This window comes from Lepidochelys kempii, chromosome 10 (genome assembly GCF_965140285.1).
Source record: "Lepidochelys kempii isolate rLepKem1 chromosome 10, rLepKem1.hap1, whole genome shotgun sequence".
Classification (NCBI taxonomy): Eukaryota; Metazoa; Chordata; order Testudines; family Cheloniidae; genus Lepidochelys; species Lepidochelys kempii.
Genome location: NC_136389.1, coordinates 52242253 through 52261081, shown reverse-complemented (window position 1 = coordinate 52261081; position 18829 = coordinate 52242253). Strand labels below are relative to the sequence as shown.

Here is an 18829-nt window from a genome sequence, read left to right as displayed (position 1 = left end):
TTGCTGCTGCTTTCTGAGTTCTTTCCATTATGCCACTTTTATTTCCCACCTTTTATCTTCATGCAGATAAATTTCTTTGCTTCACCTCTCCAAAGATATCTTCATCAAGCTGGATAAACCACCTTTCCAAGCTCTTGGATGTTTCATGGGTTCATTGTCCTGTCCTCCAGCTTATTCTTTCCTTTTAGGCTCAGGACATTGCTCTCATTGTGCCTTCTATTGTACAGAAACTCTTACTTCTTTCAATGTAAAATAAACATCCCACTGTGTAAGATGTATCCCTTTTGCTATTCCTTTGCCTTTTATTTATTTACATGATCATTTCAACTATTAATCATATTAAAAATCTGCCTTTTTTGCCAATAAGGAATTATTTTTGATTTTTTCTTTGTTTTTCTGCTGTCCTTTCCTCCCCCTTCTGACTGACTCCAGCAAACATCTTGCCAAAATATCAACAATGCAGAATTTCAAAATGAAAAATACCAGTCTATGGCATGATAATGCTACTCTTGGCTATCTTAAATTGGTCGCTTTTGGAACGCGATCCTCTTTTTCTCTCAAATTAAAATTCAGATGATATGACTTTTTCCTTAGAGTATAGTGGTTTTTTAGAGTCTTATTGTTGGGCCAAAATCTGCAAGGACACAGCTCCCTCTGGGGTCATTCGGTCGTGGGAACATAGCTGAGAGTCCAGTTTGGCCTTTAAGCGTTTGACAGTTGTGTTTTTCTACAGTCCAAAATTTCCTACTAGCTTGAAGTCTTGATGTGGAAGACTTCCTGCATTATATAAGTTTGTTGTTTAACTTCTAGTAAAAGAACTTTTAAAGGGGTAGCATGAGGTGAAAAATCCTATGTTTTTTTTTTTTCTTTTCAAAATAAGATAACCAAATGTCCCTATCTGTGTTCATTAACAACATGGGTTATAGAATTTTAAAAATTGATTGATCTATCACCATAGATAGGTACTGTTAGTTTGCTTTTTACATTTCACTGGGGAGATGAAATACAATAGTTTCACTTTCATTCTTAGTCAGTTTCACAGACTGTGCTAGGACAAAGCTGCAAGTTCAAGTTGCAGAGACTTCAGGGGAATGTTTTTAAATCTGAACAAAAAAAAAACTGTATCATTGTCACGTATAATTAAAATCTTTTCATTGATCTCAGGTTTTGTAAAATTTTGTCTGACAAAACCAAAATGATGGGTTCAGATTGACCTGACAGTGTTCCTTTTAAATACAAACCACTAAATACTGAGGTTTCTTGCTCTCCTACTGTAATGTACAACTAAGCCTTAATGCTGCTTCAGGAGGACTTATGTTCATTGTAACTATTTTAACTTCATTTCCTTCACAATGGAAAAAGTCCTTTTTTTAATAGCTTTACATTAAAGTGAATATCAATTGAAACTGAACTGACTACTAATTATTGCTTTCATTTGATTTTGTTGCTAAAGTTCTAATGCTCAAAACGTTTATAAGCTCTGGCCAATGTACTTGAGCTTGAATTTGAGGGTGGTCCATTTTAAAGTTGTAGAACAGTAACTTTTTAATTTGGCTATGTCTCATTCCAGTTTGAAAGATACCATCAAGTAACCTGATGTAGAGCTTTTCCATTTATATTTTTAAAACCTGCCATTAGTTGCAATTCTCCATGAGGCTTGAAAATACTTCCTTCATCCCTCCCTGCTGTTTCTTCTCATTTAGTAATTGTTCTTTACTCCCTTCATTTTTTGAATACAGTTGGAAATTACCTCTTCCCCTTTTCTTTAATAACTTCGGCTCATGTCATCTTGTCAGCTCAGTATATCTGTTTGTTCACCCATGTTACTGCTTATTAGAAAAAGTTCTGGAACCAGCTGTGGAGGGAACACAATGGGTTTATTTATTTATTTATTTATTGTAACTTCAGTAGAGTCTAACCAGATAGTTGCTATGATTGTGAAGACTGTCCAGATTATAAACACATTTATTTTTAAATTTGACTACGGCCTTGCCAATGGTTTTTCTTTCTTTTCTTTTTCTAATTTAAATCCACTAGTTATTAAGGTTAAAAAAGCCCCTAGTTGGCTTTTTCCCCTTTTATGTATACATTTAAAAGTTAGTGAATTAAGCACAAGATCAACATTTCCAAGTGTGGCTAATTATTTTAAAACTAGTCTCAATTTGGGCACACAGAAAGATTGGGAATCCTTACTTCAATGATTTATATAACTTTAGTTTTGACTGACACAGGTAAACATTCAGATTTTAATTCAAATTGTAACACAGTATTGTTTCTATAACCACTAAATGCATTTTGGCATTTAAAATGGAAGCTTAGCTACATCTAGGTTTGGATACAGTTTCCAAGTGTATGTCAATATAAAACATTGATGTGGGAAAAGAGAAGGTAAAAGAGAGAAATTGAGGCAGTCTGGTAGTGGTGTTCTGGTATATCCTCTGATCTTACTCTCCTGGTCAGTGGAGCCTGGGTTCTCAGGAGTAGCAGTTGGTGTTTGCCTCTCATTACACAAGTGCGTCCTACAAACTAATTCATGGCAAGGTCTTGCCATCTTTGTGAGGTGCTAGACACCTATCTTCCAGGGAAAAGCACTGCAGTTGCAGCTATCAAGAAGGGTAAAAGAAGCAAAATGGATGGTTCCCCACAATTGAATAAGTTGTGGAGTAAGGATGTTCAGAAATCTGTGTAGACCTGTCTCAGAATTCACAGCCAGGCTATCAAGAAAAATACACTAAAAAATGAAAGGGAAACTGAATGCAACTTCATGGAATAGTCCTTTCCAGATTTAGTGTCTAAATACTGTAGAGTTTTGTCCAGTCTTGAAAATGAACTCTGTTGACGGTCCTTTAGTAGTGTACAAGAAACACATTCAGCTGTGAATTTGCATGCTATCATTTCATCTATAACATGAAAGGTGTCTTTTGTGAAAGCTGTCAAAGGGGCACTTGAGAGTTTTTTTATTCCAGTTTAAAGACCTCAAAATCTCCCTATTTCAGTAGCTATTTCACTATACGTTCTCTTCCTAAAGTACCATTTCAACTACCAAATTGCACAATAAAGAGAACATGCAATGAAGCATGTGGATCTTGAGCAAATTCCTGTTGAACTCAATGGTGTAAAACTCCAAATGGGAGACTCAGTGGAAAAGCTCCAGTGATTTCAGTATGACTTGGATTGAGCCAAGAAATAGTGTGCTGTTGACTATGGCATTTCTGCTGCAGTGAAGGCTGATTATACTATTGCTTTTAGTTAGCTAGTATTGAATACAATTCTGCCACCCCTTCTACATCTGCAAGGAGTCCTGGCATTCATAAAACAAGTAAACCCTATGTACATTGCTCATGTATGTGAATTCAAGCAAGGAAGTTTGTTTCACGTGGCTTCACTGAGAATACTGTAGCAATTGTCCCATTTTTCTTCTTGTTTTCCTGACTCACAAGCCTACTCCACAAAAGGGGTCTTAGAGAAATCCTATATAGATTGTAAACTGTTTCTTGAGCTTTGGAGTAAGTATTTAGTCATCAGAGAGCTAGAATATAAAGGGATCCCTAAGGTAAAGATTTTCTCTCAGTGTGTAACTAGTTGCTGAACTGTCTGTGGTGTGACTAGTTTCTTTATTAACTCTTGCTCTCCTGTTTCTCTTCTAATCTTTGTTCATTCTGCCTCTCTTTTTCTTCTAACCTGCTTGCTGACTGTACAGACCAACTCTACCAGCAACTTGAGCAAAACAGTCGCCTAACTAATGAACTAAAGCTGGCATTGAATGAGGATTAAACTTTAGTGTGAATAAACTTAGTTGTGTCTAAACATACTTACTCTGAAGTTCCTCAAGAATGAATGAGTGAAGGTAGAAATATGCAAGAAACCTATAAATTGATTTCCAACATATTATAACTGCTGTAAATTAATGGATGAAATTCTCAGTTCACTCTTGGGGAAAGAAGTGCAAGTGGAAGAAGTAACGCTTCTGATAAGGCTCCCGTAGTATCTTGGAGCAGCCACAAATTCTCTCTTTGCCTATGTAATAGTGTCTTTCCACTTCAGTACCAGTTACAGTAGGTAGCTGATGGTATTTTAAAAACAAGCCCCCCTCTTTGTAGAGAGGTCATAATCCTTTTTAGCTGATGTCACAAATTGGAGTTTTACTGGTAAATAGAGGAAGAAAAATATTAGCCAAGATTCAGGTTTCAAAACCAAAATAAAATATATTCCCAGCTGCTTTGTATCTGGAAATTTAATGCACTCTTTTGAATTACAATAAAATTGGCTTGTATTTGAATAAAAGCAGTCCTGAAATAGAAACCCCTTTTGGAAATACCTGGTCAGTTTAGAGGTATGCTTGCATCAGAATAAAGTCGGTTTTACTGGATTCTGGTAGCATGTAGCTCCAGAACATTGTGCTCACATACTATGTCACGTAAGAGTGTTAAATGACTGTTCTATTAAAAAAAAAAAAAAGTGTGCATGCAACATAAAACTACTAACTGCCAATAAAACTGTTGTTGTTTTATTTAGCAGCTAATATAACTTGTTAATTTCAGTTTTTGGTTCTTTTGTTCTCATTCTCTGCAAGTTATGAATTATAATGCGACTTCAAAAGTGTGGCACTGCCTAGAATACAGATTAGCAAAGTCTGTCATTTATTAGCCTGTTCATTAAAAAAAAATTAAACCTCCCCATTTCCACAGCACATGGCTTCTGGAATTTACAAAAATCTAGTCCATTTTTGGCAATGTGTTGTTTTTAACATACATAGCTGCAGAACAGTTCAAAACTTGCATCACTTGCAGTTCATTTTGTTAGTTGGACCGTTCCCTTGCTGTCTTGGCTGGGAACATTGGTATTTATGAGCATGTACATTTCTTATCATAATAAACCCCTCCATTATAAGTGATGATTGCATGCCTTCATGTAAAGAAAATTGATGTGTCCAAAGAGCTGCTATTCACATTTTGATTTTCTAATCCCATAACAGAGAAAGTGGCGCATGCCAAAGAAGAAAACCTTAGTATGCATCAGATGCTGGATCAAACTTTACTGGAGTTAAACAACATGTGAAAACCTCCTTAGCTGCAACCACATATATATTTCTTTGTTTTTACACCTGCTTGCCATGAAACCCCTTAAACATGTTTTTATTTTAGTTTCACCACAGTCACAGGAACATCTGCTAAATACTAGGCAGGGGTCAGGAAAACACCAAAATGGGCAAGCCATATGCAGGTTGAACTATTATGGTTTCAATGTGCCATTTCCCAATATAATGTTGCCTACACTTTGTAGAGAGTTCAGCAACACCAGTATGCTTAGTCTGTCCAGGCATCTTTGATGTGTCAGAAAGAATATCACCTCAAGTGCCAGCTATATAACAAGACAGTTAATGTTGGAGAGACAAATCAGGTGTGGACTGGTGCTACTTTGAACAAAAGGTACAGCTGTGGTCTTTTGTTTGATATTGTACAAATCAGAAGTTAGTCCAGCATGGTAATTTATTTTATCTGAGTTTTATTGAGCTGTGCTAATTCAATAAAACCAAGGATTTGTAAACCACATACAATATTTAAGACTTTTTGGTTTTTAACTTGTATACCTGCAGCTCATTACAAATGTGTAGGTCAGCATTTCAACTTGAGTATCCATTCCATTGTATTTTTCATGTTGAAATGAAAGATTAAGTAAATTCTGGAGAAAACATAAATTTGGGAGATTGTTTTAAAATGTATTTTATTTGTGTGGAATTGGGGGGGAATTTATAAATTGGTATTTGCCTCACTTTATTTTACACACATACTGAGCAATTTTCAAAGTATACCTGTATGTAAACGTTGTATAATGATATGAAATAAAACGCACATTTTAGGACATTTTTTAAAATTTTGCTGTCCTGTGATTTATATTTTTAATCTTTTCAGCTTTTTGTCTATGTAAAGCATGAGTATGCATGGATGTGGCTCATCGGGATAAAATATATTGAAAAGCTGGCTTTCCATCTTCTCTAAAAGTAAAGTGAAAACTATGCCAAAATGAATAACATATTACATTTTGTTTGCCCTATTACTAGAGGGTCACAGTAGTTAACAAATTTTTAAAAAACTATATGTGCTATAATAACATGCTCTTAATTTTTAATTATTGTTCTGCGTGTATATTCTTAGAGATTGGTCCAAACCAAACCTCCCAATCCAAACACACTCAGGACTTGTCTTCACCGCAGAGTTAAAATCAAATCATAACTCAAGTATTGCCCCTAACTTGAGTCTGTCCAAACCCTTATTTTGAGTATGGTAGTGCTTTTAACTCGAATTGTCTGGCTCCTTGGGATAGTTAGCATGTCTTGCCAGCTGCTAATATACCATTCTGTGTAGCTTGAACATTATTTCACAGTCAAGTAGTTAACTAGGCAGTAAAGACATGTATCCTCACACTCTGAACCAGTTTTACAGTTCAGACCCATCTCTCTTTACTGGTGGATAGGATTTTCAAAAGGCCTTGGCCTTGGCCTAACTCGGTTCTCAGTGAAGTCAGTGACAAAACTCCCAACAATGAGCGCATCTGAAAATCCCACATGGCATATTTGTATATCTTAGATATTAATGTACTTGAAATAGTAACTCTTTGAAAGTTCTGTGGTCAAGCCCACTCTGAATGAGCTATTCTTTTCCTCCCCCCTCACAGTTTCAGCAGCTGGATTCTAAACATGTATTTGTCTTTATTTTAATTGCCTGCTCTGGAAAACTTGAAAAAATGGGGAGTGGGTGGATTGGTGACTATTATGCCTCATCCCCTTTTTCTTCTATGCACACAACCTGGTTGCTCGGAAAGGGGGTACGCTACCCATCCTTCTTCCTTTCTCCCAGCAGCCAGGATAGTGGAATGAGAGCAAGTTAAAAAGATGCTTCTAGATCATCCAAAGGTTTGTACTACTGGATCCTGGGCAACTGATGGAAACTAAGGAACTCACAATGTCTCGTGCTCTGTAAGAAATAGTGGAAGGATAAGGAAGCATGAAATGTTTTCAGGTAGTAACTGAGGAGGAGGGAAGATATACTGGAGCTGCTTCTCCATTGCCCCTGGCCACTATAGAAAGGGGATGGAAATAACATGGCAGGAATATTTCCAGTGTCACAGGCCTCCCTCAATGGTGCAGAGCTACTGTCATAGCACTATATCTGCCCCCCACCAAGTCCCGAATGTAAGGGTGGGCTAGAACATTGCCAGAGCAATTCCCTGCTTCAGCTATTGTCTGTTTCCCATGACCCATGGCTATAGGCCATGGCTATAGGAAACAAGCAGAATATGTTAGAGGAGCTCTAGGTCTGATCTAACTTGGATGGGGCTATCCCTCAGAATATGTGAAAATACCAGAGGTGCAAAATAGATTAATAATAATAACCCTTCCTTAGTGCAAGGTTGGAATGCCAGATAATGGGGCTGTAAGAGTCCAATCCTGTGCTTGCTCACTGTTGTGAAGTTGATGGGACTGCTCACAGTAGTAAATCCTATGCTAGGTAGTATTGTTTTGTAGGACTGGGCCCTAGGCCACGCAGTGAGTCATTGGGTGGGCTGGGATGTGAATGGAGGCATTCTTGGCTCTCAGCCCTTAGTTAAATGTTGCAGAGTATACTGCCTCTCCCAATGGCTGTTTTAATGGTCCTATAGACTGTCCTTGTGTGCTTAGTTTTAAACTACTATACGCTTGAGTAAGGACAAACCTTTTATGCATGCACATTAAAATCTCTTGCCTTCAAGGAAGCAATGAATAATGCTTCCCCCTTCTTGTGTGGTTGTTACGTTTTCAATATCTCTGAATGAGATGATCTTAAAATGGCAGATGTCTGCCAACAGAGATGTGAATTCAGCTGAAAGTCACATTCTTTCTCTCAGCTCCTGTAGTAACTTTCCTCAAGTGAAGTGCTGTGGTGGTTATTATGAACCTTCACAATAGGCAAATAAATGCCTGCCTTCTCCTTGGAGAACTGAAGGTAAATGTGAGCTCTAGAGAATGAGCCAGCCGCACGTGGCTTTTATTTGCTGACTCTAGCCCCAGGCAGTGCACACAAACGTACACTTGTATTGGCACAATAAAATCTGTTTGGATCATGCTAATCATGTATTTCATACCCCTGAGCCACTTGCCATTGTGGGCCCACTCCTATAGTTCTTTAGCAGGCAAGACACATGGATGTTTGCATGCAGGATCAGTTGTTCCACTTTTTAGACCCAAATCTAACTCCTAACAAACATGGGTTTCTCTCCCTACTGCTGTTGCCCATTCCTTACAGCAGAAATGCTAACTCAGGAAACTGAGTTAATAGAAAATTGATTTTGTTAAATCACTGAATCCCATGTCATTTTGAGTTTTCTGCAGCGTACGTTCTCGTGTGACAGTCCAATTCATTTCTTCCGTGAATGCCAGAACACATTTGGCAGATTGAAATCTACCATTATGTATTACTTGTCTAGCACTTTAAACATGCTGTAGTGCTTTGCAATTATAATGTCTATTAGGTACTTTTTCCAGTCACCTGTGATCTGTCCTTTCTCACTAAAATATTGTCAGTCCCCATCAATGGGACATGACCCTTTAGAGAATTAGCTCTAAGAGGAATTTAACGGGCCAATTTCTGCTCTCATTTCCACTAGTGGAAAACTGGGTTAAGATCACTAACTTCAGTGGAATTACTCTCAATTCTTACAGGTGGAAGTAAGAGCAGAAGTTGGCCCAAAATAATTAGCAAGCAAAAAAATACAAAGAATCAAAAGAGGAGGAGATTAAAAAATATCAGCCAGTCCACTGTGAAGTGGGATATCTTTCCTCAGACTTTTTTTTTGGACAAAGATTTGTATTTTGAGGGGGTTTTTTATTTAATAAAATAGGAACATCAATGAAAGAATGATTGGGAATTAAGGCAAAAAGGTTAATGAAAGGTTAATATTATAGAGAAAATAAGTGGAGATTTTCCATCCTAATATGTTCTCTTGGAAAACACACACAGGAATACTCTTTTTTTTTTTTTTTTTTTAATGGAGGAAGGCTGTGTAATTTTCCTTCTTCAGTGTGTTTTGTGTTCTTTCCAAGAGTTACGCTATGGAAAATCAGTATAAACGTGAATAGGATTCTTGGCTGCAACTGAAAACCTATCTCATTGTCTCTAAGCCAGAGCTCTGCCAATTTGTAAACTATTCCTGAGTATTGCATAAACATAGCGTACCCCTAAAACTGAATGGTGCTTAGTAAGCAATGTGGATGTGGGTCAGTTGATTTATATAGGGGAGAGCATTGAAGAATTCACAAAAAACCTTTTCTGTGCAGAGAATTGAAATGCTATTTCTGTTAATAGTTAGTAAAATGTTGACCTTGGCTGCTCCATTTCCCACAGCCTCATAAACTGATTTCTGTAACCCACTGAAATTCTACATCCTTGTAACCTAGGAAGCTATTGCGTTCAAATACCGCATGTCCTACAAAGGCCAAATTCCCATTGATTTAAGTGGAAGATTTGGCTGTATAAGGACACCCTTATTGGGTCCCATTTTGTCACTTCTTCACTCATAGGTCATCTAATGCCAGGAGTCGTTAGTGTAGCATTAATATATATTGGTCTCTTCTTCCTACTTTGCAATTTTTTTTAAATAGCAGCTCCTCCTGAACATTGTTAGTCCACTGCAACTGACAAGTATAAGATGAGATGCACATTTCATACAGCAGCTTGCAAAGTCGTATGAAAATCAGTTTCATCTGTATACAGCATTGAACAGCAAATATGAGATACAAGTATCGGGAACAAAAAACTAACTGTGGCCCCAGTCCTGCAAAGTGTGGGCCCTTATTCATATGCAGAGCCCTGCTTAGAAACTGCATTTGCAGATCTCTTTGAGGATCAGCACCTTTAACAGTGTTCTCCAGTTTCCATACTAAAATGCTACCAGAAATAATTTAATTGCAAGCTCCTTTTGGCAGCAAAGACTTGGCCATTTTTCACTTGCAAAGTGTTATGTATACTATGAGCTTGATGAAAAGTCCCCTGAAGTCAATTAGTCTTTCAACTTCAGTGTTTTTTTGGATGAGGGCCTAAGGCCAAGTGAGAGCTCTGATACAGTCCTGTAATATTTCTGAAAAGAAATTTGTGGGAGAATGACCATAATGGGGCACTCTACCTCAAACATCCCCTTACAATATGTGCTAACTACTTATGCTAAACAATCTGTTCCAGTTTGCATTTAGCTGTGCTGCTTGAAGTACCTTTCCCAGCCCTGAAGAAGTGGTCTGTATGACCTGAAAGCTTTTTTCTCTCACCAACAGAAACTGATCTAGTAAAAGATACTACCTCATCCATCTTGTCTCTCTAATAGTCTGGGACCTACACAGCTACAACTACACTGCATACAAGCTTAACTAAAGTAACTCCTTGCTGAACGTGTAGTTATGTTCCTGAAAAAATGCTACTTTAAGCGAAACAATGTTAAGCGAATCCAATTTCCCCATAAGTATTAATGTAAATAGGGGGTTAGGTTCCAGGGAAATTTTTTTCACCAGACAAAAGCCTATATTTTATATATAGATATCTACACACAGTTTAAGTTTTAAGCAATTTAATACTGTACACAACGATGATTGTGAAGCTTGGTTGAGGTGATGGAGTCAGGGGGTGGAAGAGGGTGGGATATTTCCCGGGGAAAGCCTTGCTGCTAAATGATGAACTAGCACTCGTCTAAGCCCTCAAAGGTTAACATGTTAATGTAGCCTCACACTCTACACGGCAGCACAAACGGAGAGAGGAGACACAGCATGGCAGAAAGACAGACACACTGTGTGTGTGTGAGAGAGAGAGAGAGAGAGAGAGAGAGACGCACATTGCCTCTTTAAGTATGCTGACCCCACTCTAAGTACACTGCCTTTTTAAGTAGATCAGCAAGTTAAGGCAGCAGCTGCTGCCAGCAAGCTCCCTCAGTCTTGAGCTCTGTCCTGTCCTTCCCCCTCTCCCCCCACCCGTGCTTTGTGGAGATGGGGTACAGGAGCAGGGAGAGTGGGACACCCTGATATTAGCAACCCTCTGTCATAAATATAAAGGGAAGGGTAACCACCTTTCTGTATACAGAACTATAAAATCCCTCCTGGCCAGATGCAAAACCCTTTCACCTGTAAAGGGTTAAGAAGCTAGGATAACCTCGCTGGCACCTGACCAAAATGACCAATAAGAAGACAAGTTACTTTCAAAGCTGAGGGGTGGGGGCGGGAACAAAGGATCTGTCTGTCTGATGCTTTTGCCAGGACCAGGTCAGGAATGCTCTTCAGAACTCCTGTAAAAAGTTAGTAAGCAATCTAGCTAGAAATGCGTTAGATTTTCTTTTGTTTAAATGGCTGGTAAATAAGCTGTGCTGAATGGAATATATATTCCTGTTTTTGTGTCTTTTTGTAACTTAAGGTTTTGCCTAGAGGGATTCTCTATGTTTTGAATCTGATTACCCTGTAAGGTTTTTACCATCCTGATTTTACAGAGGTGATTCTTTTACTTTTTCTTTAATTAAAATTCTTCTTTTAAGATCCTGATTGCTTTTTCATTGTTCTTAAGATCCAAGGGTTTGGGTCTGTGTTCACCTATGCAAATTGGTGAGGATTTTTATCAAGCCTTCCCCAGGAAAGGGGGTGTAGGGCTTGGGGGGAAGATGTCTCCAAGTGGGCTCTTTCCCTGTTCTTTGTTTAACACGCTTGGTGGTGGCAGCATAGGGTTCAAGAACAAGGCAAAGTTTTACAAGCCATGTTTTTTGTTTTTATTAACTCTCGGGTGTAAAGTTAGTTAAAAACAGAGAGGCTAAGATGACAGAATCCAAGGTGGAAAAAGCCAAAGAGGCTGCCCACAGGAGAGCTATGGAGGTAAAGGAAAAAGAATGGAAGCATGCTGAGGAGGAAATGGAGGCTGCCCACAGGAGAGAACTGGAGGCAGTGAAAGGCAGAAAAAACCCAAGAGACTGCCCACAGGAAAGCTATGGAGGCAAGGGAAAAAGAAATGGAGGCAAGGGAAAAAGAAATGGAGGCAAGGGAAAAAGAACGGGAGGAAAAGGAAAAAGAGAGGAAGCATGCACTGGAGATGGAGAAGGCAAAGGCTCAGCAGAATATACCAACAAACCCTAGCAATCCTCCAAGTACCGCTTCACATCCCAGGAAGTTCCCCACCTACAGGGCAGGCGATGATACCGAGGCCTTCTTAGAAAACTTCAAAAGGGCCTGCCTTGGATACAGCATCTCTACAGACCAATACATGGTTGAGCTGAGGCCGCAGCTCAGTGGACCCTTAGCCGAGGTGGCGGCTGAAATGCCTAAGGAACACATGAACAAGTATGAACTGTTTAAAACCAAGGCGAGAGTCAGAATGGGGCTAACACCCAAGCATTTCTGTCAGCGGTTCAGAGCCCTAAGGTGGAAACCAGACGTGTCATTTACCTGACATACCTACCACATTGTGAAACATTGGGATGCCTAGATATCAGGAGCAAGTGTTAAATCTCCAGAAGAGCTGCCCTTCCTAATGCAAATGGAGCAGTTCTTAGAGGGTGTTCCTGAGGAAATAGAAAGATACATCCTAGATGGGAAGCCCACAACTGTAACTGAGGCGGGGGAGATTGGAGCCAAATGGGTGGAGGTGGCAGAAAAGAAAAAAACTAGTAGCAGTTGGGGCGAATATCAGAAGGGGCAAACTGGAACAAAACGGGTGGAGGGAGGAGAGAGGAACAATCCTAATTGCAGTTGGAGCGGAGACCAGAAGGGACAACCTCTGACCTCACCCTACTAGCGGGGACAGCCCAAGGCCCTAACCAAGGAACACTCCAGACACCTTATCGTCCTGCCATACCGTTATCCAGCAACCCACCTCACCCCAGTGATCCATCAGCTGGATGATGATTTAAATGTAATGAGCTGGGGCATGTAAAGGCCAACTGTCCCAAGAACCCCAACAGATTACAGTTCATTGCCCCAGAATCACACCAGAGGTCCTCAAGCCCAGATGCCTCCCAGATACCCTCGGAGTGGAGGGAAACTGAGAGTGTGGGCGGGAAGAAGGTCACCACGTAGAGGGACACCGGAGCACAAGTGTTGGCTATCTATGCTTCCTTAGTGGACCCCCATTTAATCGACCCAGAGATCTAAGTAACAATTCAACCCTTCAAGTCCAACTCTTTCAATTTGCCTACAGCCACGTTGCCTGTCCAGTACAAGGGCTGGTCAGGAATGTGGACTTTTGCAGTTTATGATGTTTATCCAATCCCCATGCTGTTGGGGGAAGACTTGACCAATCATGTGAAGCTACCCAAGAGGGTGGGAATGGTCACCCGCAGCCAGGCTAAGCAAGCTGTCACGCCTAGCTCTGTTCCGGAAACTTCTACCAGGACCCGGTCAGAGGTAATGGAACCGGACCTCATGCCAACATCTGCAACAGCAATAGTGGAACCAGTCACAGAGACCCAGAGAGAGCCAGTCTTGGAACTGGCGGAACAACCAGCACCAGAACCAGTGCCCGCACTGCAACCCCAATGCCAGAGGGCCCACTGAACCTGCACCAGCAGAAGCAGATAACCCTATACAAGAGGCTCAGCCAGAGCCTGAACCCCAACATAGTGCACCAGCAGAGAGCGGTTCGCAGTCAACAGAAACAGCCCTATCGACAGAAAGCAGGAGTCTCCCAGGAACAGCTCCAAGGCAGAGGGCAGGAGCAGCACAGGGCGGCGCGGGGAGGGACAGCTGAGCTGCCCGGCAATTGATAGTCTGATGGGCGGCTGCTGCACAGGGAACTTAGGGGAGCTGGTACGGGGGCTGCCGGCCCACCCTGGTTCCGAGCCCCCCACCAGCTAGCTCCAGCAGGCTGCTCTTCCTGCAAGCAGTGGCCGAAGCGGGCGGCTGCCAAACAATGTTATAAGGGAGCATTGCACAACTTTTAACGAGCATGTTCTCTAATTGATCAGCAACATAACAATGAAATAACATTAATCCTGGACCACATTAAGTGAGGAGTTACTGTATAGCTATGTCTACACTTCCACTTATGTCACTCAGGGGTGTGAATAAGCCACACACACGCACCCCCGAGTAACATAAGTGATACTGACCTAAGTGCTGGTGTGGACAGCACTATGTTAGCTACCAGCTCTCATTGGATTAATGAAGTTAACTGGAGAGCTCTTGTTGGTTTAGGGTGGCAACTACACTGCTACCCTGACTACACTGTAAGATGTCTAATGCAGCCATAGCCTGAGTCTATCTAAGCTGTTTATGAACTCCTGTTCGTGTCAGAATTTACGGAGACTCAGCAAATACATTTCTATTTTAAAACACAGTATTCCCTTATTGCTGAGCAACTAGTTTGTGTGGTTAAAATTAGCATTAAAATGTTCTACCTTCTTTTGAGAGAAAAAAGTACTATTACAGTGTTACAGGAAACCTGCACAGATTTTTCCCTCCTCACCCTTAGTGCTACTCTACCTGTTTACATGCTAAAGAGTATTATGCACATTCCAGAGTGTGAAGCAGACAGGAGAGCAGGATGATTTTATTTGTGCAGATAGTTTTGCTGTCCAGAAAAAATCAAAACCAGGAAGAGAAATGAACTACAGAAAACGCAGCTAAACAAGGGAAACCATAGGGCAGAGCTCTGCACAGGAGGCTAAGAGCCAACCAGAAATGCTGTCAGGGATGCTATAAAGGGGAGCTGTAGGAACCTCAGGGGGTAGGGGGAAATCCTCCCCTTAGGCCTCCTGCCATGTATTGCTACTGCTTTGGGTCTGCAGTATCACCCATCCTCCCAGCCAGTGCACTCCTCTTCCATGGGTGAAAATGGCTGGTAAAATACAGGTAGCAGCAGATCCACTGACTGCCCTCCCTTGACTTTTAAAGCTCCTGCAGCAGGCTGGAGCTAAAAGTCCCTGCAGAACAAAGCCCTGTGATGCATCCAGTATGTGGACTCCTGCTTGAGTTCTTCAGATTCTCCCCACTGCAATCTTCATGCAGCAGAACAGTGTGGGCTCCTGGGACAAGGCTCCAGAGACTATGGCCCAATTTGGCCTTTGGTGATTTAGCTACTGCACCATTGAAAAACGGTTTTGTTTGTCCCAGTCTCTGTAGCAACAGAGTTGCCCCATTTCCCCAACGAGCAGGCACACATTCCTTACTGCTATTTCTATACCCCCAAGAGTAAACTAACCTGGCTTCACTAATGGTGTTGGCGGGTACATGCAGTGGATTGTAAGGTATTGCTGACTGCTGGAGCCAGTATTGTTTCTCTTTGAATGGCCTTAAGTTTCAGAAGCTTGTGGGGTTTTGGTTGGTTGGTTTGGGGCGGGGGGGGGGAGAGAGTTTGAATTAAGTTAGCCCAAGTGCTGTAAATAAGTCTTCAGAGTTCCCAAGCCACAAAGGACCTTGCGTTAGGCCCCAATTACCCCTGTTGTCTTTGGCTGTCCAGATGAGATCAAACCATGTCCCAGAAAGAGTTACAGCCTGAATTCCAGCACACATCAGCAACAACTGCCATAACACAGTTGGGTACAGGCACTTGCTGTGTTACAACACAGTCCTTAGACTGAGTGCTCCTCAGAGCAGGACTGTACTGAAGCGCTTGGAAAGCACCCACAACATAAGTCAAGGCTACTGCAAATTAATAAGAATAATTCTCAGGGTTGTTCTGGCTGCCTCAGTGGAACCTCACTGGGCTAGGACTTCAAAACCCAGGAAGTTTCTTGACTGTTTAAAAAAGGCCAGAGACCCCACCCTTTTCCCCCATTGCTTTTTTTTTTCCAGCTGTCAACAACCTGGTACCAAATGAGTGAGTGAGCGTATTTTGTATGTATGTACGACCCCAGTACAGGGCATTTCTTGGGGATTAACAACCAGCTGCAAGGGATTGTGGGTGCAAGGTGCAGTGCAAGGGGCCCCAGCTGGTCATTAATCCCCAGGAAGTGCTCTGTTTGGAAGTTGTTATTGCTGTAAGGTGAAAATGAGCCCCACACAGGCATATGGAGCTCTTGTTCCTCAAGGGTGATGCAGTTTTGGTGGGTATGAGAGCTCTGTCCATTAACCAATGAAATTCTTGAATCCTCTCCCCGTCCACGAGTTCTGGCCACAGAGAAGCGGCGCATTCCATGGTGCACAAGAAACCACACAGACCGTCGGATCCGTCGGTACCGCTGACTGAACCTCACAGTCCTTCCAGGCTGACACTGCCAAGGTCCAGGGAATCTTCGGTTCCATGGCAGTTCTCCGCTCCGGCTCCCATACCAGGGCCGGTTGCTGAGGAGCGTGTACCTCTGACACTGGAGAGACTTGGGCCAGCCCCTGAGCCTCATGAACTGTTTGCCTTAGCTGAGGAGAGGTTGCCTCATCTGCATGTGCCATCGCCTCCTCACAGAGTGTGCTCCCCCCACTGAACTTTCCTCCTTCAGGCCATGTGCCTACTTGCTCCCTGGAGGCTCCTGCACTTCCGTCAGTTCCGACAGCGCCACCATTTCAACCAGTCTCAACCAGAAGTGATTCCTGCAGACTGCAACATAGGCTACATCATGGATGTGTGGGGCTCAAAGCTAAATGCTTCCACCCAACCTCTGGAGACATTTCTGATTTTACAAGAGGCTTTTTCCTTTTTCTTAGTGCTGTTGCCTGAAAGTGCTTGGTGAGTCACTTGTGCCTGATGGTTCATAAACAACACTAAAAAAACAAGGAGTTCTCATGGCACCTTAGAGACTAACAAATGTATTTGGGCATAAGCTTTTGTGGGCTAAAACCCACTTCATCAGATGCATACAATTGTTGGTGATTCAGGTTTCAAGGCTCAAGCACAGTACTTTAAAATCAAGTAAAATGACAAGGGCCTGATCCAAAGATTATTGAAATCAGTGTAAATCTTTCAGTTGACTTAATAGGGCACCACCTTACACGGAGAAGTAGAGCTGGATTTCAGGCACAAAATGTGGCTCTGGATTGGAACACCTTAAAGTGTGAGAGTGTTTAACTCTGGGGTTTTGGTTCAGGTCCAGCTCTAAGAATGCAACAGATAAGACAACATATTATCGTGGGAAGAGGATGAGTGAGTGGAGTATGAGCACTGAGAGTGGAGCCAAAAGTACAGGAGCCCAAATATACTCAGACCATATTGCTGGGGGAAGAGTCGATTCATTTCTATATCTACATGTGTATTTTGTATGAACTAGAGAGAATACTACAAAGAGATGCTAGAGCTTCAAAAGCAACCAGAGAATTTGGAAAACTTGGGTCACTTCCCAACCAAGACAACCTATTTTGTGTCCTGACTGTAGAACAGAGGTGGGAAAACTACGGCCCACAGGCCACATCCGGCCTGCATGCTGCATGCTGCCCGGCCCCTGAGCTCCTGGCCTGTGAGGCTCAACCCCAGCCCCTCCCCTGCTGTTCACCCTCCCCCGCAGCCATGCGGGCAGTGGGGCTGCAAGCTCCTGCCGCTCTGAGTGGCATGGTAAGGGGGCGGTGGCGGCGCGCATGCAGCAGTGTGGGGGTTGGGTAAGGGGTCCCGGGGGGCAGTCAGGGGACAGGGAGCAGGGGGTTGTTGGATGGAGCAGAGGTTCTGGGGTGGTCAGGAAACAGGGGGAGTTGGATAGAGGGCGGGGTCCCGGGGGGCCTGTCAGGGGGCAGGGGTGTGGATAGGTCGAGGCAGTCAGGGGACAGGGAGTGGGAGGCTTGGATAGGGGGTGGGATCCCAGGGGGGACAGTTTGGGGCGGGGGGTGCGTCCCAGGAGGGGGCAGTCAGGGGACAAGGAGTAGGGGGGGTTGGATGGGTCAGGGATTCCTAGGGGGACAGTCAGGGGGCAGGAAGTGGGAGGGGGCAGGGGCCAGGCTGTTTGGAGGCACAGCCTTCCCTGCCTGGCCTTTCATACAGTTTCGCACCCCGATATGGCCCTCAGGCTAAAAAGTTTGCCCACCCCACTGTAGAAGAAGAATGAAGGTAAACATTAATATGTGCTATACATTTCTCAGACAAGCACCTGTGCAAGGATTTCCATACACACCCAACAGAGAGCTTGGAAATATGTTTTTGACACCACTAGATATTATCTGTATTAGATCTGTTGTGCCTTATATTTTACTTTCATCCATCTGAACATCTGCTGTGGACATGGTACTCCAGCATGTCGCTTCTGAATGGCTGGATGCCATTGGCAGGCATGCTCAGCTGCTGGATAAGCGATCCTGTGGCAGGGAGCCAGAGTAGCTGTCACCGTGTTTCTGGCTTACGGTAATTAAATGGATTGTTTTTCAGGGGAAAGGGGTTTAATCACTGTGCTTCTAGAAGCCAGTCTATCTCCTACAGGTTCCCCTGTGCAGCATTCTGGAGTCAGAGGGCTTTTCAGGGGGCATTTTGAGCTTGCTTACTATATAAATTGCATCTTTGGGGTTTAAGCTTGAGAATGACACTTTCTGCCTAATTGTTTATGGAATTTATTAGCCAAATGGGGAAGGGAGATAAACACACAGAATTCTCTCTCTTACTTTGAAACTTTTAGGCCTTTATACATGAAGTTTAAAACTCAAGTGCTTTGGTTCCAAGGCTATTCTAGGAAAGCCATAGTCAGGGCCAGATTAATGCAGGGGCTTTAGGGACTGCAGCCCAGGGCCTCGGGCTAAGGGGGGCCCTGCAAAAATAAATCAATAATTATATACAATTCAGTGGTCACCAACCCGTTGTTCATGATAGACTGGTCAATCCTTGAGTCTTTGCCAGTCGATCGCGATCTCTGGGCCGCTAAAAGTCCAGTGGCGCAGCAGCGCTCAGGCTGGCTGCCTGTGTGCCGTAGCCCCATGCCACTCCCGGAA

At 42.6% G+C, this 18829-nt stretch overlaps 1 protein-coding gene and 1 long non-coding RNA gene across 20 annotated transcripts in view; one reads left to right on the top strand and one right to left on the bottom strand.

Moving 5' to 3' along the window:
• The window catches only part of TPM1 (tropomyosin 1), a 23468-nt gene extending 17582 nt beyond the window's left edge, over positions 1-5886 (top strand). For 6 of the 19 annotated variants that reach the window (XM_073303601.2, XM_073303600.2, XM_073303599.2 and 3 more), the window contains one exon: positions 3701-4969. In XM_073303601.2, the coding sequence (XP_073159702.1) occupies positions 3701-3774 (74 nt within the window). In that variant the 3' untranslated portion in view covers positions 3775-4969. The other 13 variants (XM_073303614.2, XM_073303612.2, XM_073303613.2 and 10 more) reach the window with 5 other exon arrangements.
• Positions 1-18829, bottom strand: part of LOC140894856 (uncharacterized) — a 27457-nt gene extending 8628 nt beyond the window's left edge. The window contains exons 1-2 of the long non-coding RNA XR_012153961.1: positions 18695-18829; positions 1751-1855 (exon numbers count right to left, since the gene is read on the bottom strand). This is a non-coding gene — a long non-coding RNA (uncharacterized LOC140894856). The remainder of the gene's footprint in view (positions 1-1750; positions 1856-18694) is intronic.